Here is a 22,435-nt window from a genome sequence, read left to right on the forward strand (position 1 = left end):
AATGAGGGAGCATCCCAGACTGACTGGGCGGTCGTCGCTCGCAGCTAGAACACCGAGTAATTAAATTATTTTTGGAAGGGGGAGTATGGTGCGGATCCTATCAGGGAAATCCCCGTATTCGTGGGGAGGAAAGGGGGAGTCTCTTTCTCCACTAATTAAGTTCATGGATGACCCTCCTTTCTCACAGTCGTAGGGGAGAATCAATCTTCTAATGCCCTGGATTCCATTGGATTTCCTGCAGCTGGAATTGTGGCCCTTCAGATGACACTACGGCAATCCCGAGGGTCTGAGGGTTCTGACTCCAACAAGGAGGTCGGGGAAAGCAGCCCTGAAATGAACTGCCGACTGGGTCCAGGCTAGACATCTAGGCCTTCTCGGGCTCATCATCCTGGCCCCAGGTCACAGGCCCAAGGCCCATTCCCAGGACCCAGGATGGCCCTGGGACACCTGGAGGCTAAGTGCTGGGGAAGCAGCGACTCGGAGAAGAGCGAGGCCGCAGACAATGGACACAGCGGCGGGAGGGGCGGAGACTGCAGGAACAGCCGGGAGGTGGCACCCGGGAGCGCGCGCTCCCCCGCCCCCTGCTCCCCCCACCCCGCTCTCGTTCCCTCCCCCTCCACCCCTTTACCCCCCCTTCGCCGCCGGCTCCTGATCTGATTCCTTGATCCTTGGTCCCGCCATGGGAGCCTGAGCGCCCCCTGTTCCCCCCTGGCCCCCCGTCCCCGGGCCTTGAGGGGGAAGAGGCAGCGGTTTGGGACGGAGCAGGGGGTGACCAGGCTCAGGAGCCCCCCTCAACACCTCCCCCCCATCACCCGCGCTGCCCGTCCGGGAGCGTGGAGTTCGGAGCAACCCGGAGCGCTGCGGATACAAAGGCGCCGGGCCGAGTAGGGCGCCCGCCGAGCCCACCGGGCAGCTCGCAGCGGCGGGTGAGTGCCGGGCCGCGGGGGCGCGGGCAAAGTTTGCAAAAAAAAGAGAAAGAAAAAAGAAACAGAAAAGGAGGACAATCGTGCAAGGAAGCCGGGGAGTGCCCGGCCTCTGCGAGCAGGATGGCTTACTGGGGAGGGGTAGCTCGAGGCGACCCCCTTCCGGTCGGCTCCCCACCACACAGCCAGAGGCCCCCCCTCAACTTTGGGGAGGGGGCGGAGCCCGGGCCTGGAGAGCCGGGGACTTTCCTGGGCCCGGGGCCGGGGGCCCGGGCTGGGGCTGTAATGATCCCAGAGGAGCCGGTTCAAGCTGTAGAGTAGGATTGTGTGTTGGAGGTGGGGGGAGAGGCGATGGAAGGATCGGAGGCTGGAGGTATTGGAAACCAAGGGGTGTTTAAGGGTGTATAATACCTCTGGAGTATGAAGAGGGATGGGGCAGGTATGCGCTCAGGGTGTAGTGTGGAGTCTGGGGAGCCGTCCTGGGAGAGCAGAGAGAGTGTGTGTGCAGCCCGAGGATGGGGCTGGCTGGCAGGCAGGAAACCTGGACACTGGAGGCCAAGGGGACCGACACCGGCATCCTTCTCCACACTTAATCTTTACCCATTGCGGGGAATGGGGACAGTGGGCCCTGCATTTATGAGTTTCGAAGGATTGGTGGAGGACCAGTGTGCATGATTCTTTGTTGTTTGTGTGTGTGTGTGTACACGCCTTGACGTGCTGCGTGTTCTTGCAGGTGGGCCCCTGGGTTGGACATGTAGGTGTTTCTCTGTACTGGAGACCAGGAAGCTGCTGACCATGTAGCAGCTGTGTGTTTCAATGTATGTTTATGTGTACACTCTGTGAAAGGGGTGTGTGTATGCACTGGCGAAGAGATTGAACTAGGAGGAAGATGGGTGTATGCAAGAGTAGAATGGAGCATATATATGGAAGAGGTGTGTATGCATCTGTGCACTGGAAAAGGGTGTGTTCGCACCTGTATTCTTGTGTGTATTACCTATGTTGGTGGGTAGGCATCCACTGTGGGTGCTTCAGAGTGCGTGGTGGGGGTTTCTCTTGTCTCTGCAGTCAGGTTTTTCTGGCTGGAAGCCCATAAGGGAACGTTGTCTGGTGGTAGATTCTAGGATTCTTAAAAGGCCCTGCCTATGCTCCAGGGTAGATCAGTGTTTATCTGAAACCTGAGGGTGGGAGTGCAGGGCTGTCTTTTGAGGTGCTTGTTTTCAGAGATGGATTTTCTGGACAAGGTGTGATGTGGAGAATTATTTTGGAAGAATGTGTGGGGGGTTCAGGGAGAAGAATTAGAGGAACTTCCTTCTGCATCATTATAGAGAACAAACCCATCGATTGCTTGGAGAGACCTCAATCTTGGCTTCTAAGCCTAAATTCAACCCTCTCTCCTCTCAGTCCTCTTAAGTCAGGTCATTTCTTTTTGGAAAACCTTCTTGGAGTTTACTTTAGTCCTCCAGTGCTGCTTGCCTCCAGAATCCTAAAGTTCGTGAGGGGTCTTGGGATCCTGGCGTGGTGAGAAGGAAGGAGCATGTCTGGTGGGATGAGACTTGGTGAGAATAGCTTAGCTCCCTGTCCAGGGGTGGGGAAGGGACCATGAGGGCCTCAGGAAAGAGAGGGAGAGGGTGTTTCATTTGATATCTGTACAGGTGTGCCTATGTAGTCTGTCACTTAGTTTTCCTTTTTCCTGGAAAGACGTGTTGATTGAGTTGGAGTTGTTGATATAAAGGTGAGAAGCAGGGTCAAAGGACAAATACTGTGTGCTGGGAAGGGGCAGATACCCTGTCAAAGGCTGTACTCGCCGTTTGTTTGGTGGAAAGTCAGCAACTATCTGGGCAAAGGATACATTTCTCTTCAGAAAAGCAGCAGTAGTACCTCCTTTCTCTCTCTCCTCTCTCATCTTTTCACTTTTGAGGTGATGGGAAAGGGGCTGGACATCTTTATGACTCATATGTTGTGCCCTTATGCCCAATATTACATCCTTAGCTGTATTCTTGATGTCAGAGGTGAGGTCCTGATACCTAACCAGTTTTAGAAGCTGAGGCTATGATTACATATGCCTGTTAGAGTCTTTAGAAGGAAGGAACATACATGAAAGGACAGGACCTGATGGCATTATCTGTAGCGAGTTATGCTGCTAACACAAAGCCCATGTGTCCTGGTTGGAATCTAGCAGCAGATGAGCAGTCTCCTCCTGCTATGATTTACAGCCTTGAGGGAGGGTTTCTTCTAGAAGTTGGAATAGACTCAAAGGCAGTGAGCGAGTGCAAAGGGATCTCCCGGCAATTGTTCTGCTCTTGTCTTTGGTTGTCAGGGTTTCCACCCTTCCTAAGGCCTGAGGAGAAGTGTAGTCAGGTTTGGAAAATGTTGAGACCAGTGAAAGAGAACAGATAAGGCAAGACAGTTTTTAAAAAGTGCAGAAGACCTTAAACCCAACACCTATCTGTTAGGGTTCCCAGGGCTAGCAAAGCACTTAGGCTCTCTTAGGCGGGCTCTCTCGTCTTCTAGGATACCTCATTTACTCTGTATACACTCGCCTGATGTAGAATATATTATACCAGTGGGGGTTTTCTTACAAGGGGGGAGGAACTGTGCTCAAAAATAGGAAGTGCCATCCCTGACAAAAGTTCTAGACTGAGAACAAGTGTCCACTTTAGCCCCTCCTTCCCCATTGTCCTGCTCCTGCCTGTTTCCTCTCTTTTTGGGCAGGCTTTTCTGGCTTGCCTCCTGTCCCCAATCTTTCTAGGTTCCAGGTAGGGCCCCTCTTCTCTGGCCCTAGGGTAGGACAGACTGGAAGCCAAGAGATCCCTTCATTTACTAGACAAATGAACTTGGCTAGAAGCTGTTTAGGGAAAAAAGGATGCAGTCTGGGACTTATGTCATCCCCTGTGAGTTTTAGAGACTCTAGTCATCTTCGCCTTTTACATATTCTTCTAGTAATGTTTCATACCTCAAGACCAGAGGAATAAACAGACTTGGTTGGAATTAATGCTTAAAAGCTGTGCAACTTTGGACAAGTTTTTAAGACTCTGTTCTCTAGCTTTACAGGGGTCTCGAGGCATCATCCTTAAACCCAGGGTGAGCCCTTCCACAGAGCGTTTCAGGTCCCTAAGTGGCCTCATTTCCTGGGCTTCAACTTGCTTTCAAATTCTGGCTTTGCTGCATCCTCGCTCTATGACCTCAGACAAAATAAGTATCTTCTTAAAGTCGCAGCTGTAAAATGGAGTCAGAATCAGAGAGACTGGCTCAGGACAGGACAACCTTCAGTATTGCTGTACATAGGATTGCTGTGGGTTGAGGTGACTTGATGGCACATTAACAACAACAACATCTTTGGTTTAGGGGGTTCTGGTGGCACAACAGTTAAGCACTGACTGCTAACTGAAAACGGTTACTTGAACCCACTTGGTTTCTCTGTGGGAGAAAAGACCTGGAGATAGACTCACATAAAGATTATAGTCTAGGAGATGCTATGGGCCATTCGTATCCTGTTCCACAGAGTCACATCAGTTCAGTGGCATTCAGCAACAACGCCAACAAGGACAACCTCTCTTCCAGTTCTGAGGATTAAATGAAATAGTAGAGAGCACATAGTGCCTGGTATGTAGGGAGCGATCTGTAAACTGTTACTGTTTGAATTCTGATGATTTCTGTGAAGGAAGGAGTTCCTGGTAGTGGAATAGGAAGGCTAGATTTGGGTTCTGCTTTTCTCCTGGGAGGTCATATTAGGCAACTCACTTTCCCTCTTGAGTCTTTACTATGTGCCAGGTACTGTGGGAAGCATGGGGCAGGAAGGGGCACTAAGACAGACTCCTTGCTTTCACAGAGAAGACAAGCAAGAACACGTTGATTACCGTGACCGAGTGAGCACTGTGTGGAGGTGTGTTGGAGGGACCAGTGGAGCAGAGAGGAAGAGCGCCTGACCTAGGTGGGGCGCCAGGGAAGGTACCTATAGGGGATGTGCCCTTAGTTGTATTTTAAAGGATGAGTTAGGGTATGGAAGGCTGGACAGGATACTGCTGGTTGACACCTGGCCTGAGCAGGAAGCGGCTCAAGTGTTTGAGAACCACGTGTGTGTTAGTTTGATCTTGATACGTGAAGCAGGGCCTTGGCCTCAGTTTCCTTCCCTATAAAACAAGGTTAATCATCCCTTTCCTTCTTTGTCCCTGGAGGCTGGGGGGGGGGGAGGTATTAGGAGAGAGGAAAGATGGAAATACGGGGATAGGATTGCTTCTTCTCAGACTTAGGAATGGAGACATATTTTGAACTTGCTCTTTCTTCCACTTTCCTGGAAAGCTCCTTCCTGCACTTATTTCTGAGGGTACCCATCTTCTTGTTTTACTTGGCATCAACTTTGCCTGTCTCTTTCTGACCTGTCATTTCTCTTCTCCCCCTTTCCAGGGGGGTAGCACTGTTCATGGTGGGCTTCTTGGCAGCACAGGTGAAGGAAAAGGCCTTGGGAGTAAATCTTTCTTCCCTCCTCCCTCTACTCCCCAACAACCTTCCTCTTCTTTTTCTTGTACCTTGGTGGTTAGACTTGGGCAGCCCACTGTTCCATATTCTCTCTGGTTGTGATCTGATCTGGATAGAACTGAGATGAATCAGGGAAGATCTTGATATCCCTTTTCTGCACCTTGGTACCAAGGACGAGGCAGAGGCCCTCCATGGTGGGGCCCTTTGGAAATGAGGTGTTGCTCTGCTTGTCTGATGCCCCTGGCGAGGCTGGTAATTACAGACATGACAGCTGGGAGTAGGTTGGGAGAAGCAGGCTTGCAATCAGTGGAGGATATCCTGGCAGTCAGGGTGGGGCAGTGAGAGGGGAGAGCGAGAAGCTGGGGGCTGGAGTGAGTTAGGAGGCTTGGGGTCTCTTTCCGTGCCAGTTCACATAGAACCTAGACAGGAGTGTGGGAGGTGACTGGGGCTCTGGCTGTGCATCTCTGAGTATGCGGGAGGTGGGTGAGTGGAAGGCCTGGATCCAGGAGCTTTTGAGGAAAGAAGTCCTTGGTGAAGATAGATATTGGCTGCTTTCTCCTCTGGGGCCTTGGTGTGGTTTAAATTAGAGAATGCTTTTTTTGAGGATTGAGACCACATTGCACCCAAAGGTGATTCCATTTTATTCTGGATGAAGTTTTACCTTTCACAATGAAGCTGTGGCATCAGGAAGGGGAGGGTATTGGCTGGACACTTTCCAGATTAGAAGAGAGACCCTAGAACCAACATTTATCATCTAGTAAGTGGCAGATGTTAATATTCTATGTCCATTATTTCATTGCATACTTACAATCTCTTGATGCATATATTATTCTTACTTACAGAAGAGAAAATGGAAGTTTAGAAAAGACGAGTGACTCATGTAAGGTTATATAGTTCATAGGAGACTGTACCAAGCCTAGCAGGCATTAGTGCTCATCCTTTCAAAATTCTTTTTTTAAATTTAATGAAAGTTTACAGAGACTTAGGGTTTCCATTCATTCATTCTTACACTTTTCTCCCTGCCCATCCTCTCCCCACATCAAAATTTTCTCTTGATCTTTCCCTACTTCCATTCCAGTCAACTTAGTTTTGGTGTTTGATCTGGAACTTGAATAATCCCCCTTTCCTTCTGAACAGCAGACATGAGTTCAATGCAAGCTTGAGGGTAGAGAATAGAGTAGTATATCTGAGCTAGAGATGTATTTCTAAGGGTGGGAGTGCGTTGGCCTTTCATAGAGGAACCTGGTCTTACCTCTAAGAACACCTTGTTTTGAGAAGTCTTAGGGCAGCCACCTGGGACACGACCTCTCCTGGAGGTTGGCCTCTTCCTCCTCGTTGGGTCACTATTGTAGATAAGGACTATGTGGAAGGGAAAACTGTGGTTTCCATCGATTATCGCCCAGGAAGTCTTGTCCATGGAAGAACCTGGCTTTTACCGTCTATGGAGTTTTCCAGAAGACTCTTAATGGAGTTTGAGAAGAACCCTCAAACCCTCATTTTCACCAGTTCCTAGATCCTCAATCTTTTTTTTTTTTTTCCTATAATTATATTTTATTAATTTTCATAAACATTTACAGAGATTTTGGGCTTCCACTCATTCATTGTTGCACTATTCTCTCTACCCTCCTCCCAGTTTGTTCTTGTCCAAATGCCACAGTGCTTGTCAAAGCCAGTTCTGATTAATCTTCTTTGTCAGTGTATCCTTTGCCATTCCCTATCACTCCTCCCTGAGAGAGACTTCACCCTGAGTCATAAGGAAAAGGGGACGGCGTATTCTCTTAGCTACTTCCTGCTGAAAAGGGACGCTGTGGGTTTCAGGGTGAAGATCTTCTCTCACTACTCTAAAGGGCCCCTTTGGCAGTAGGAAACACATAGACTATTATGGAGATTGATTTTGGAATTCAGATGCACTCTTATTGATTGTGCTTGGCTGTACATGTACATATCCTTCAAGATGTATCATGGGGCTGTTGCAACCTAGAAGACACAAATTTGACTAACAAGTTATAAGTACATGAGTCCAAAAATTATGGAAAAGTAAAAGAAAAGATTCTTTCATTGTTTTACAAACCCTCCCCCAGGTCCCCTCCACCATGCAGCCCTCGCTCTAGTCTCCTGTGATGACAGAAATACCCAGTTACATCTCTCTTTTAGACGGTTCTCTCCCTCCTCTGTTTCAGTGCAGTATACATTATTGAACCCATCTTACTCAGTCTCTCCCCAACCCCAAGGACAGTCCCATTCTACAACAGTGGCATCATGTAATATTTGTCCTTTTGTGACTGGGATATTTTACTCAGCATAATGTTCTCCAGAGTCAACCATTTTGAATAATATTGCATGAGTTCCTTGTTTTTTAATGCAGCATAGTATTCCATTGTGCGAATATACCACAGCTTCTCTAGCCATTCGTTTGTTGATGGGCACTTAGGTTGTTTCCAACTCCTTGCTATTGTGAACAAAGCTGCAATGAACATGGGTGTGCATTAGATCCTCAATCTGATCAGGAGAATAAGTATACTTGGGTGGGCCTGGGATAGGGGCTCTGGCTTTTTAGGGTAAGTACAGGGAGGTGTTGGAGAGGAACAGGTGCTGAACCCAAGGTGTGAATGCAGTAACTTAAAAAACAACCAAGTGTGAATGGAAAGGCTTATTTGCCGCCTGCTCTACTCCAGGAATGGAGGTGGAAGCTGTATGGAATGGGGGCATGGAGAACCCTCAGGAAAAATGAAAACTTTGGGTGGTAGGTTATTCAAGATGCTGGAGATTGACTTTGGGCCTTACAACTAGCTCAGTTATCCTAGATCAAATTGACTGACTTGTCAGATGAGAGGCCTTGGACTGAGCCTAGAGGAGGTTTTCAGGATGGGGAAACCCAGGCTTTTCACCCCACACCCCTATTCACACTTTGTCTAGCACCTTTAGGCCCACCTTACAGCTTTTTTCATACAAGCCAGTCCTTCCTGACAGTGCTCCCCATATGCTCTTCTTCCACAGCCCTTCCCACACAACTCTTCCTCATCTACATGCCAGTCTAAGTTGGCTCACTTTCCCTTCCCAAGCATCTTTCCTCACCTCCTTCTACTCTGAGGCAAGACGGGGCTAGTAGGCTTTGACCTTGGGGTCAGGGACAGTTGGGACCTACTTTGGACAGTTGGCTATGAAAAGAGAGAAGCATTTTTGTTTTCAGTGAGGAGTGCGGAGCACCGGAAGTCGTCCTAGGGGTTGGCACAACATGCCCACCTCCCATTATCCATCTTCTCCCTACCCTAGAGTATACCTCGAGGTACTTTTTCCTCCTTTCTTGCTTTACCATAGCTCATTTGCTGGGCAGGCAGAGGCCAGTCCTCAGCTCCAGCCAAAGGGTAAAGCTGCTTAGAGCCTGGTGGGTGGAAACTGTGGGGTCCTCTCATTGGTGGAAATGAAACAGAGCATCCAGGCTCCTTAAAGTCCTGGTTCCCTTCCCACTAGCTTCCCAATACCATCATGTCTCCCCTCTTCTGGCCCCCATCTGGGACAGATGCCAAAGGGATTACTCACCTTTTTCACTGCTACCCACTTAGTGTCTCCTTCCAGCCTGGCTGGGAATGGGTCCTTGTGGAGATTAGGAGATGGGGTGCTACAGTGTGTTTGTGTCTGGGTGTGCGAGCATGAGAGAGAGACTGTGTGTGTGTGTGTGTGTGTGTGTGTGTATGTGCATTGTGTGTAGTGTGTTGGGGAGCAGTAACTTTCTGAGAGCTGAAGAGGGGGTAGGGGTGCCAGCGAGAAAGCAGAGCAGGTCTCTACAGAACCTGCCTGGCCAGGGTGGGTGGAGCTGGGTGTGGCAGGCAGGAACCACTCCAGGTTTCAGAGGGGGTTTAGGAGTGTGGGTGTCTGAGTGTGTTCATTTGGAGGTTTCCCTGCCTCACCACCTGAGACTGAGGAAAATTAAGGAAGTAAGTGAGAGGGATCCGACTCTCCCTTCCTCAGCTTCTTTTCACTTAGAATTCAAGCTTAGGTATTCTGGCCAGGTGCCCTGTTTGTAGGCCTCTCCTCTCTGGTGTGTTCCCTGCATCCAAGTCTGGTGGTGAGAGGCTGCTCTGGAAGCACAGACACCTGGGTGACCCAATCACGACTCCTCCCTTGCTGTTCAGCCCAGTTGGGAGAAGGATCCAGCCCCCCACCCACCCTGGGGCTATAAGTATGGTGAGCTCATGTCTCGGGCTGTGCTGGGAGAGAGCCTGGTTAACGGGGCGGGGGCGGGGGCGGGGGCACTCATTACCAGCTCCTGAAAGCTCGTGCCCAGCTCTTTCTACCCTCAGTGGGCTGAGATCCAACTCGTTTCTGACAGCACTGTTGTGCAAGGACATGGCCTACAGGAATGAGATGGGGTCAAAGTTACCATCTCACTTTTGTTCTAAAAGTCCAGGGCTGGCCCGTGTGCCCCCTCAGTGCCTACCTTCTGTTTGTGGTAGAGAGAAACCCAGCATGGGTCTCCTGGGATGGGTGGCTTGTGGATGGTGGTAGTAGAGGGGAGTGAACGAAGGACCATGAAGATCCTTGCTTAGGGGTGGTGAGTGGGTAAGCGTGGAAATCATCCTTTTGTGGAAGAGAGTGGTAGGAGCTCTTTGGTCTTGGGCTTTCTTGGCTTAGTCCTCTCTAGTCTCTGCCTTTTTGTCACTGATGAAGTGTGGAAGTCAATGAATTGTCTCCTGTCCTGGCCTTGACTGACTAAGGAACCAGAGTCTGGAAAGAGTGTCATGGAAGACTCAGATCTCAATCAAAGAGGAGAACATCTCCACATCACCTTGCTAATAAGGTTTTTCTGACAGTGAGAGGAAGGGCATCCTTAGAAGTAGTGAGCTACTTGTTTTTGGAATTTTTCAATCATAGCACTGTAACTGTGGACTAGCCACCTTCTTCCTCTGGGCCATACATTTTCAACTGTAATACCTAGGATTGTTCGTCTAAGACTTAACCCAGCTTCGTGCTAGAATTTGCAGAACACACTGTCTCCTCCTGGCGGGGGAGAGGAAGGGGACATTCAGGGAGTGATGTAGGCATAGGCAGGGAGGGCATTGGGCACTTGCATCTCCTCCGTGAAAGCTGAGCTAGGTGGTTGCATTTTTAGCCTACGTCCGACGCCTCTGTTCCTCACCAGTGCCTGGCAGGGCATCCTGCATTGAGCATACCTGTGAAATGCGGAGAGTAGCTTAGCAAAGAGGAAAAATGGAAAAGTCTGTACTGAGGCAGTTGCATCTTTGAATCTTTGCTCTGCTTCATCTTAGGACTCAGCAAAGGCTTCTTTCAGGTCAGACATTTGCTTCTGAATATTTGACTGAGAGGCTGGACTTGGGGTTTGGTTCCTGTCTCTTCTACTCTCCATTCTACTCTCACATTCCAGCAAGGTGGATATCCAGAGCTCTGCATGGAACCTGCATTAATATCCTTTGGATACTGGAAATTAGAAAATAGTAAGTGGCATGTGTGGAAACTCTTGCCACACTCATATTGCCCAAGTAGGAGAAGTTATGTCGTGAGGGAGACGGGACTACTGGTGACCCTTGTGAGGTTACCACTATATAATCAATATAAATCATTGTTTATAATGGGGAAAGGGGTACAGGGCATATGCATAAGACTCCATGTGAGATAACTTGTCCAAGAGGCAAGGTGGGAAAACCCTTATTAGTGTGTGGTAAAGATCACCATAAATCTGATTTCTGCATGGAAATGGGTCCAGGCTTTTTATTTTTCTACATCTCCATGATCCTCCATTGCCAACTGTTTCTTCTGTGGCACTTTCTCAAATTCTTACCATCTGTAATTAGGTCAGAATTTGTCTCTGGCCACGTGGAGCCAGGCCATTGAGTATGAACCACCGGCTCAGAAGTCTCTACAACTCCCTGAAATTCAAGCCAGCCAACTATCCCATCATTAAAAAAATAAGTTCATTGCTGTGGAGTTGATGAATATCTGAGCCTCCAGTGAGTTTTCAGGGCTATAAATGGCACAGAAGGACATTGCCCATTTTTCTCCCTTGAAGCTGCTGGTAAATTTGAATATTGGCCTTTGGGTCAGCAGTGCAGCTTCCTACAGACTAGGTCACCAGAGCTCTGTCTCTCTCGCTAACATTCACAGACTAGAAGAACTGTATTTTGTCATCATTTGCCAGTTACATTTTTCACCTTGCCACCCCGACCTGGGTCTTTACAAATTTATTGCCGGTACAGCCCTCTTTGCTTACCACCCACTGAAAGCTGGTTCCTCATGAGTGAGAGCTTAGCCTTTACTCTTTTTCTAAATGTGCAGCCCTTTTCTGAATGAGCCATTCCATGTTAATTCAGAGGCTCATTGACTCTTGTGAATCTAATAATTCTCTATAATGACTTACAAAATTAATGGATACAGCTACCTAGACCTATACTTTGGTGGCTTCTTAGTGGATAAGGAGTTGTACTGCTAACTCAAAAGTTGTTGTAGGTGCCGTTGAGTTGAGTATGACTCATAGTGACCCTCTGAACAGCATATCTGAATCCTGTACCTTCATCATCTCTGACACACTTGCACCCATTGCTGCAGTCACAGTGTCAGCCCATCTTATTGAGGGTCTTTCTCTTTTTTCTGTGACCCTCCACCTTTCCAACCATGACGTCTTTCTCCTTCTCCAAGGAATAGTTTTTCCTAGCCACATGCCCAAAGCTTGTGAGACAGATCTTTGTCATCTTTGCCTCCAAGGAACATTCTGGCTATATTTTCTCCAAGACACATCTGTTTGTTCTTTTGGCAGTCCATGAGATATTCAGTACTCTTCTCCAGCATCCCAGCTCAAAGGCACCAATTCTTCTGTCATCCTATTCAATTCACTGTCCAGCTCAGCTCTCAGCAGCATAACAAGTCACTGAAAAGACCATGATCTGAATGAATCAGGCATACATTACTCTAAGGTTTGAATGACATCTTTGCTCCTCAGTAATTTGGAGAGGTCCTTGATAGCTCAATTGGCCAGTAATATATCTCCTGTTCTCCTGACTGCTGGTACCAAGGATGATGATTGTGAATCCAAGTAAGAGGAAGTTGTTGACAACTGCAGTCTTTCCTCCTTCTCTCATAATGTTGCTTATTAGTCCAGTAGTGAGGATTTTTGTCTTCTTGCTGTTGAGATCTAATCTATATTGAAGGCTATAGTTTTTGATCTTCTGTAACAGGTGTTTCAAGTCCTCCTCACTTTCAGTAAGCAAGCTTGTGTCATCTGCATGGTGCTGGTTGATGAATCTTCCTACTATGCTGATCTCACATTCTTCATAGAATCTAGCTTCTTAAATGATCTGCTTAGCATACAGATTGAATTGATATGGAAAAAAAGATTGAATTCTGTACGTTCAATTATTTATTCCTAGTAAATCCCTTTTTAAAACTTTTTTCCCCAATATCTTTTTTTGTGAAATAAAAAAGGCAACTTTGCACATGGATCTCACCTGATGGGTAGCACAGGAATCAGAGTGATGACATCTGTGGAAGGAATCTTTGGAATAGCTCAGTATCAGCAGCAGTCAAAACCAGACCAGGTGCTTACTGTGGAGCAAAGCATCAGTTACTCATGTGCAAGTTTAAATGGAAGCTGAAGAAAATGGTAACTAGTCCACAAGAACCAAAATGTGACTTTGTTCGACCTGAATGTAAAAATCATCTCCAGAATAGGTTTGAGACATTGAACATTAATGATGGAAGACTAGATGAGTTATGAGATGACGTCAAAGATACAATCCAGAAAGAGAGCAGAGATTCTTACAAAGAGAGAGAAGGAAGAAAAGACCAAAATGAATGAGAGAAGACCCTGAAAATTTCACTAGAATGTCAAGAAGACAAAACAAAGGGGAAAGAGCAGAAATAAAAGAGATGAACAGAGATTTCAAAGGGCAGCTCGAGAGGACAAAGCAAAGTGTTATAATGGAATGTGTCAGGAATGAGGGGAGGAGAATATAAAGGGTAGAACTCGGTTGGCATTTCTCTAGTTGAAAGAACTGAAAAACAAATTTAAACCTTGAGTTGCAATCCTGAGAGATGCTAAGGGCAAAATCTTAAATGATCCAAGAAAACATCAAAAGAAGATGGAGAGAATACACAGAGTGACTGTTTAAAAAACCGGATGGTCTGCAGTTTGAGTCCCAGCTAGCTGCTCTTCAGGAGAAAGATGAGCTCACTCCTTCTATGTGTTTTACAGCCTCTGGAAACTTGCTGGAAAGTTGGCTATGTGTTGGCTCTAACTCAACAGAAATGAAGTTTTTGTTTTGATTTTCTTTTTTATGCTAGAAGATTAATGTTTATTGCTTTGAGTTGAACGGTACTCAATGGTTGTTAGATTTTAAAAAAAATTATCTATACTTAAATTTTCTTGTTTATTATGTCCAGAAAGAACATAAATGAAGAGGCATATCAAGCAAGGAAGCTCTGGGAGACTTCCTGTCATGAGGTCTCCGTTATCCTCTGGGATGTGCCACACCCTCTCACATGCCTTGGATGTTGTCTTTAATCCAGGAAACCTTGAAAAGGGAAGCTTCTAGGTCTGGGGTCCCTTCGTTATTGGGGCCTCCATGAATATGCATATAGGGGCCTTACATAGTTATGATCTCTGCACTTGATGAATATGCATGACTACATCATGTTCCCCTCCCTTCCCAATCCTGTTGCCAGGTGATGAGTTGGGGGCTCCAGCTCATTTGCACATGTTTAAGTGTTGCCTGGATATTTTTTGAAAACAAGACATCTTGAATCCTGGGAATTCCAAGGGCTATTTTCAGGAAAAGAGTCCTGGTGGCATAGCAGCTAAAACATTTGACTGCTAACCCAAAGACTGATGTTTTGAATCTACTTGCAGAAAGATGAAGCAGGCTATTCCTGTAAAGATTACAGCCTTGGAAACCCAATGGGGTAGCTCTGCTTTTTAGTGTGGGGTCACTATGAGTCTGAGTCCACTCCACAGCCATGTGTTCTTATTTTATTTTCAAAAACCAGAGAGGAAAAGCCAAATCTAGTCCTTTGTTCTGCTTTTTAGGATACAGAGATTAATGAGTAAGGGGTCTAAAGAGGTCATCATATCCATTCCTCTGCATCCTTACAGGACAGCCCTTCCTTGATGCCTGACGGAAGGGGAGGAATCATTGCTCTAAAGCATTGTCTTTCAGATATTTGTCCCTATCAGATAACTTTTAGCTTCTTGTTTTTGCTTCTGTTTTTACAGAACCAAACCCAAGTGTCTTCAGTGTATTGTATGGTTCGTGCTTCCAGACTTTAGGAGCGATAAAGAACAATAAGTGTCTTTCTGGTGCATGTCTGTATTCTGTCCCCTCCCTACCATCACTTCTCTGACTGTGCCATTCTGCATTTGTGGCACGTTTTGCATGCCCTGACCTCATCACTCCCTTCCCTACCCCAAATCTAAAGTAGTTGTTCCTGAAGAGTGGACAAGGGATGCAGCAGTGAGAGAAGGAAATAGTGGTCATAGGTGATTGCTTCCTGGTCACTAGGCCTTAGGACATAGCTCTCACTGGGGGGCTTGTGTATATGTCCAAGGCCTTGTCCGCCTCTCCACCCTTTCTCAGTGGGGGGATGGGAAGGGTCTGTTTCTGGTCTGCGTTTTGGCCAACACCAATCTCCCCGCCCACCCAACAAACCCAAGGGCCTTGCTTTGCTTGTTGCCAGGTTCTGAGTATATTTTTTTTTTCAGAGCCCTTTGATTGTTTCCTGAAGAAACCTGATCTCAGAGCTCAGACAAAAGCTGGGGCCGCCAGAAGAGAAACCCCATTCTCTCCTCCTCTGTCCCTAACTCTCCCCCCCAATAACCTCCCTCGCTTTGGATGCTGGGTATGGGTTCCAGGACCCAGCTGCCATCACCTAGGCAACAGGGGGCTGTGGTTGCCATGGTGATCAATGTGGGAGAAGCTGGGCAGCTTGGACAAAAGCCCCCACATTCCCCCCAGCCTTCTCCCCAGTCCCCTTGGGATGATACTGAGACACATTCCATTAATTTTATTTCTGAAAGGCTTTTGGAGGGGAGAAGGGTCTCCTTTTTTTGTGATGGGCTCTTTCCCCTCCCTCTCTCCTCTCTGGCCTCCTTTTAACCCCAGATAATCCATGGTTGATCTGAGCAGATCTGAGTGTGTGTGTTTGTGTGTCTTGGAAAGTAGGACCAATGCAAAAAGCAGTGGGACACAGTTTCTTTAAAATAGCACCCCACAACCCGCTCCACCAAGTCTGGACTTCCTCCTCCGCACAGCGTCGTCATCTCTCTGACATTTCTACTTGTTGATCTCATCCAGGGATTCCCCTCCCCCCACCCTCTTCCCTGGGAACGCTGCCCACCAGGGAGACCCTCCAAAGCCCTAATTCCCAAGACTGATTAAATAGGGGGAACTCCTGCCCTTCTCTTTGCTCACTTCCAATTCCTAGCCTCTCCACTACTTGGAAGGAATTGTTCTCTGAGGGTACTTGAGAGAATAGCAGGCCAGGGGTCTCAGCAATTAGGTTAATTTTGGGCCCTGGGTCGATGGATGAGAGAAACCCATGTTTTGGTTTTTGGGCACCCTGACTTGAATTGTAGGGTAGAAGAGATGGGCCAGGGGAGCAAGGTCTGTGCTGATTCTTTAATAAAGAGCAGAGGAAGAAGATAGGGATCTCTAGGCTGAGCATCTCAGAATGAACAGGAGGGGACTAGCCCCTTGTCGGATTTGGAATGTATGGGTGGAAAGCAAAATGGCATCAGCTTCCCTCCTGGATGTGTCTGTAGTGGTTTCGTGTGTGTGTGTGTGTGTGTGTGTGTGTGTGTTCTTAGTCATCCAAACAACAGGGTTTATTTATATGATCTCTTTTCCCCCGTCTCAGAGGAAGTGTTTGAGATTGGCGGATGAGTGATTCTGGAGCCAGTGCTTATTAATTGCTTAACTAATTACTAGCCGAGCAGTTCATAAAGCACTCCTTTCACTCTCATGATCTTCAGACTAATCCCATGAAGTAAGCATTATCATCTTCTTTAATTTACGGATGAGCCTATCAGACTACTAAGAACACACAAGTTAAGTAATTTGCCCATGGTTGCACATCTAGTCAGTTGAAGAGTTGGCTTTTGAATGCAAATCCTTAGATATAGATCCTAGCTGTTTGCTGTTGGATATAGATCACAGCTGTTGGCTGTGGTGGATATGAGGTGAGAGGGAGAATATGGAGATTCTGGCTCCTTGGGAATGTGTCTAGATTCAAATTTGTGACAGTCCTTTCTGTCATGACTTTCTTCCTTTGTTTTGCTACCCTTGCTCTGTGACCCACTTCCTGTCTTTGAACTTCCCTGTGAAATTCAGTTTTAAAGAGGAGAACCAGAAAGAATGGGATAAAAACACAGAAAGGGATATGGAGGAAAGCCATCTAACTATATTTAGAGGTCAACTATTAGAATGGGTTCTCTAGAGAGAAGGTAGAAAAAACTCAAGTTGTAATTTATATATAAGGGGATGACAGAGGCCTTGTTTGTGGCAAAGGTTTAGAAAAGTTTAGTGTTGGTTGGATTAAGCCTCTGTCCCCTAAATGTGCCCTGTCATACACACTTGTCTTGACACAGGCATGTTGACGTCGCTAACCCGTGGGTTGTTTCCAGATAACTCCGTTAGGAGAATAACTTAATGGATTTAGCATTGATTTCATCTCCCCACAATTGTTGCCATTTCCCTGGGAGTCAGAGAAGCATATTCATTTACTAGGTTGGCATCAATTATTTGCTGTCTTCCCATGGGAAGGTAGGTAGATACAACTATGTATCAATCATCTTTACTCAGGTTGCTGGCAGGTGGTTTTGCTTAATTGGAGCAAAGGTAACAACTACACAGAGCAAATCCATTTTAATGCATAAAATAACTGACCTTTCAGCAGCCTTTGACTTGTTTGGCTATTCCCACCTTAAGTTCTTGGCTGTTATGAGCCTGCAGTTTTTTGACCCTCTCCTGCTCCTCCCATGTGCCCCTCCTCATCTCTCTTGGTTGCTCCTTTTCCTCTCATCATATTTGCATCGGAATTCTCAGGAATCCTTCTGGACTTCCTTTTTTTGTTATTAACATAATCTTCCTAGGACATTCCATTCATTCCCACGACTTTGAATACTGTTGATACCTCCAGCTCAGACTCTCCTCTGAGTCCAGCTGCCTACTTGACGGCCTGCCTCTTGGCTATAAACTTAGCACACTGAGAACAGAACTCATTGTCTTCCTCACAAACTAGCTTCTTTCCCCATCTTCTGCCCCCTTGTTCAGGCTGGGGATTCTTGACACTTCCTCCCTCTTAACCAGTCCCTTATTAGGGCTTGCTAAATTGAGCACTAATATATGTCTCAGACATTATCTGTATCACCCCTGAATCCCGCTCCACCCTGGTTCAAGTCTGGGCCATTGCAGTAGTAACTTCTTGATTGGTCTATTTCTGCTTTTTACCCTCTTTTCAGTCTTTACATCATAGATAAATTACTTTTGAATATTCTCCATTGCCTTTAGAATAAGATGTAAGCGCTTCTTTAGACCCTCCGCCTTATTTTTTTTTTAAAAAAAACCTTGGCCCAGTCTTTCTTTTCAGCATCAGCTTCCAGAACCTTCTCCCTTCCCAACTCCAGCTGCATAGACTTTTCCCCTTACTATCTGAGCTCTTTCATATCTCAGGAGACACATTCAGGAGACACATGTGTGGTTCTTCTGTGCCACTAGCTTTCCTTCTCCTCTTTGCTTGCTTAACTTTTTTTTTCTAGGTCTCTCTCTAGGTGTCATTTCCCCCAACCAGAACCATTGGGTTTAAAGTATACCCCCACCCCCAGTTCTCTCTCATTGTTTTCCTTCTTATCAGTCCTATAATTAGTCCTTTATACTTATCTGTTTACTTGTTTTCTCTGCAGCTTCCCCTCTAGACTGTCAACATAAGGTCTGTCTCATGACCATGTATATATACCCAAGATCCAGCAAATTCATAGTTCACAGAAAGGATTGTTTTGTTTTTTTTTTAAAGTGATGAATCAATGGATAAATGTAGGAAACAAGAATTCAGTGTATGGTTTTATAGTATATAGAAGGAAGATAGCATTAGGTGCTAGGTGTGAGAGCGTTTATCTGAGAGGGTGGGTGCTGGGCTTTGAAGAATGTGCAGAATTTGGGTGAATGATAGAGAAAAGGCTATGGGGAGAAAGAAATGCCATACTCTTCTATAGAATTAGAAAAGAAAAATCACAGATGGCAGATACTGTCCCTCAGCCCATAAGTAGCTAGAGAGACCCATGGCCTGTTTCAGGTAACTAGGCTTTGGGAGAATGGTGTGTCCGCATCACATCATCAGTAGTTTCTTTCCTTGTTCCTACCCCCTAGTGAGTGTGCACAACACACACACACACACACACACACACACACACACACACACACACAGCCTTTAGAGGAGCAGCCAACATGACTTGGCCAATAATTGTGGGTATGTGTGACATAGATGTTGAAGACATTGTGCTAAGAGAATAAGCCCTAGGCAGTCCCCCTATGGGGGTATGAGAGAAGATAGGGGGAGAGAGAGAAAGGAAGAAAGAGAGAAAGAGAGAGAGAGAGAGAGAGTGAGAGTGTGTGTGTGTGTGTGTGTTAAGGAAAATGGAAGGCAAGAGTGAAGGTAGGGGATTAGGGGATTAGTCTCTGGACAGAACCCAGACTCAACTGCTTTCTGTTCCTGTCTCCGTCTGTTCAGCTTGTTGCTTGGCCAGCACTTGCCTTCTGCAAGGCTCAATTTTCCTGGCTGAGGCTAGAAAAGTGATGCCCAGATTCTCCCTCCAGGGTGTCCAGGATTGAGTCATTTTGGTCATTCTGCCCTGGAAACTTTGACCCTCTTCCCCATATACTCCAGTGCTTGGCAGGCACCTGGGAGGGAATATTCTTGGTCAGCGTGTGTCCATCTGAACTTTGGGCAGCTGTTATCTGGGAATGGTCTTGTCCTCTGGGAGCTCTAATCAGTTGTTTCCTCCCCATCAGGAGCGTCGCTTGATTTTCTCTGAGCCAAGCCCACCCGTCCAGCAAAATAGAGTCCCTCAGGGTGACAGTTGACTTCCTGAAGGTGCCTCTTGGCCTAAAGAAGCCGGTACTGAAGGAGGTGGCTGTGGGGCCCCCCAAAAGGCCCCAGCCTGCGGCCCTGGAGCGCTACAAGGCGCGGCGTTCGGACGCCATGGACACCGAGTCCCAGTACTCCGGCTATTCCTACAAGTCGGGCCACTCCCGCAGCTCCCGCAAGCACAGGTGGGCGTGCATGTGAGGGTGGTGCGGGGTGGACGGAGGGTCGGGAAGCATTTCAGATGGTCGGTGAGGGTGGCTGCTGAGAAGATTCGGTGTCTTCCCCTCACCTTGTATTACAGAGACCGCAGGGACCGACATCGCTCTAAGAGCCGGGATGGGAGCCGTGGGGACAAGTCAGTGACAATCCAGGCTCCAGGGGAACCTCTGCTGGACAATGAGTCCACGCGAGGGGATGAGCGGGTGAGCATCCATTGTTTTTCTACCTTACTATGCCCTTGTGCCCACCTTTGTGCACGAATTATCTAGGGAGTTTTTTGAAAAAAGGCCAATGTCCCTATCCCAGTGTCTGGGATTGAACTTGATCAATAACTTCCTCCCCCGCTCCCCGCCCCAACGCTGGAAGAATTTAGGGCTAGACCAAGAGCTTTCAGATTGTATTGAAGAAGCTGAAAACTCCATCCATTAGAAAAAGGATGAGGCTGGAAGTGCGGTCTTATCAGTCAGAGGCCAGGTCAGGGAAGGGGTCTTGTGTCCTCTTTCCTGCTTAGCATTCCAAGCTTGGACCTTGCTATGTAGGGAATTTCAGCGACGATCTCTTTGGGAGCACCCGAAAGGTGGGTGGTTAGGAGGATCTGGTCACTGTAATGGGAATTGGCTGTTTTCTATGGAGCAGATGCCAGCCAATGACGTTGTTGGAGAATCGGAGGAGGTAGGTGGGTGGGGTCTGAGGGAGGCGGGCAGGATTCGAGATCGAGACTGAAGGAGTGGGAACTGTAGCGCACCCTGGTGTTGTTTTGTGGAACAGCACCCCTTGGGGTTTAGGGGAAGAGAGATGTGAGAAGAGTGGATGAAGAGATGAGAGGATGGAGAGGGAACCAGGAAAAGAGTTCTCTGTGACAGGGATAAGCTAGTTGCTTCTTTTTTTAATCTCGACGATTCATGTGGTAGATAGGCAGTAGGAAGAACACAGTCCTGGAATAAAACAGAGACAAGGTGACTGTGGTGTTTCATTTCTTTTATTTTTCTACTGGGAGCATCTTGGGAAATAAGAGTACTCAGCTCCTTTTCCTCAGAAGAAATCTGTCTGATTGACATTAGCAATTCCTGGATCTAGTTAGATTGATAGTTGAAGAAAATGTATTTTTTCCTCTTATTTTGAAATCCTTGAGACCTGGTCTATTGAATTCTTGAAGTGATTTTTAGACATATTTATCTGACTTCTTGCTGCAAAGGAACTCTTCAGAGAGGATACACATGAATCTGGGGGTCAACCAAGGGTGAAGAGTAGGCCCAATTACTTGAGCTGAACATGGCCATTTTATCCAGTTTCTATCTTCAAATCAGATTCTTCTCTCCCATTTGGGGACTGGCAAGTACACTCTTTGTGTGAAATGATCCCTCAGCCTCCCTAACCATTGGTCCTGCTGAATTTTCTCCCACCACTTCATCCTCAGTATTTTAGCCTGGTGGCTTAAATCTCCTGGGTGGAAGATTAGGACTTCCTCTTCCCAGATAGGAAGCTCATTGCTTCAGTCTCTCATGAGAATGGCACAGGATAGGACAGGGTTCAGATTTGTTGTTCATAGGATTGTTATGAGTTGTACTCAGCTTAATGGCACCTAACAACAGCAACAACATCCCCAGACTGAATGAGTGATGTAGAGTTTGTACACTGAAAGTCTATTATGGTCTTGGGACTCCTCTGTGGGATGACCTCTAGTCACTGTAGGGCAATGAGTTGAGTGAACTAAGTTTGCAAGGGAATCTGGAGACCTTAACCTGTCCAGCCTGTGCCTCCAACAGGCAGCCCTGTCCTTTGGATGTTCAGATAGTCCAGCAGAGCCTCTGGATAGACCAGAGACCCCAAGCCACCTTACGTCTGCACTTGTGCCTTCCACACCTTTCACTCACTGTTCACTTTCTTCCTTCCTGATTTCTCCCCCACATGTTTTCTTCTCTTTACCAGAAAGCTTATGTCAGGTAACATCCTTAATCAGAAGTCTTGAGGCACTCTCTAATTCTTGAAGAATCAATATGGTTGTTCAGCCTGACATTGCGGTGTGTCCCACCCAAGCTTGGCCTGGCCACTTTTGGCCTCACCTTCCCTGCTGCACTATGCTCATGGGTGTGGACCACCTGCTCATGCCTCTCCTGTATCTGAGTGTTCTCTCATTCTTTAGCTTCTGCTGAAATCATGGAATGCAGTGGAGGCTGGAGTAGATTTAGGGCAGGATTCTAATATTTTACTGTGTGAACGATTTCTTGGGAACTTGTTAAAAGATTTTAGTTCAGTAAGTGTGGCCTGAAGCTCAAGATTCTACATTGCTAATCAGCTCTCATATGATGCCTGGGCTGCTGCCCCACAGAACACATCTTGAGCTGCTAGGTCATCAAGATCATATGGTTCAGTGCTTCTCCACCTTGGATGAGCACTAGAATCATTAGCTCTGGGGAGCTAAAAAACAAAACAAAACAAAAAACACCAAACAAACAAACCAAAAACAAAAAAAAACATGAACTAGGTAAGTTTGGTGGAGGGAAAGACAATATTGAATAAGGGTTTGATTAGATATCTTAATAAATTAATTATATTAAGCAATTGCAGTTAATGTTATAAAACCATGTATCTATAAATGATTGAATAAAAGCCCAATATGATTTGTAAACATTTATTCAAATAAAAGAAATTAAAATAAATTAAAAAAAGGTTGAGACGAAGATTTCACTCTATGTGGTATGACCTGGGCACTGATATTCTTTTTCTGAGAT

The 22,435-nt window shown here is 46.7% G+C and overlaps 1 protein-coding gene across 2 annotated transcripts in view; it reads left to right on the top strand.

Annotated features, from left to right (window-relative positions):
* Positions 1 to 646: 646 nt before the first annotated feature.
* Positions 647 to 22,435, top strand: part of VANGL2 (VANGL planar cell polarity protein 2) — a 33,174-nt gene continuing 11,385 nt past the window's right edge. Inside the window, exons 1-3 of one of the 2 annotated variants that reach the window (XM_006895471.1) lie at positions 647 to 926; positions 19,409 to 19,669; positions 19,786 to 19,906. In XM_006895471.1, the coding sequence (XP_006895533.1) occupies positions 19,599 to 19,669; positions 19,786 to 19,906 (192 nt within the window). In that variant the 5' untranslated portion in view covers positions 647 to 926; positions 19,409 to 19,598. Of the gene's footprint in view, positions 927 to 19,408; positions 19,670 to 19,785; positions 19,907 to 22,435 lie in introns of those variants that run through there. The other variant, XM_006895472.1, reaches the window with a different exon arrangement.

This window comes from Elephantulus edwardii, unplaced genomic scaffold (assembly GCF_000299155.1).
Source record: "Elephantulus edwardii isolate Elephantulus edwardi_28Jun2011 unplaced genomic scaffold, EleEdw1.0 scaffold00168, whole genome shotgun sequence".
In the NCBI taxonomy this organism is placed as follows: domain Eukaryota; kingdom Metazoa; phylum Chordata; class Mammalia; order Macroscelidea; family Macroscelididae; genus Elephantulus; species Elephantulus edwardii.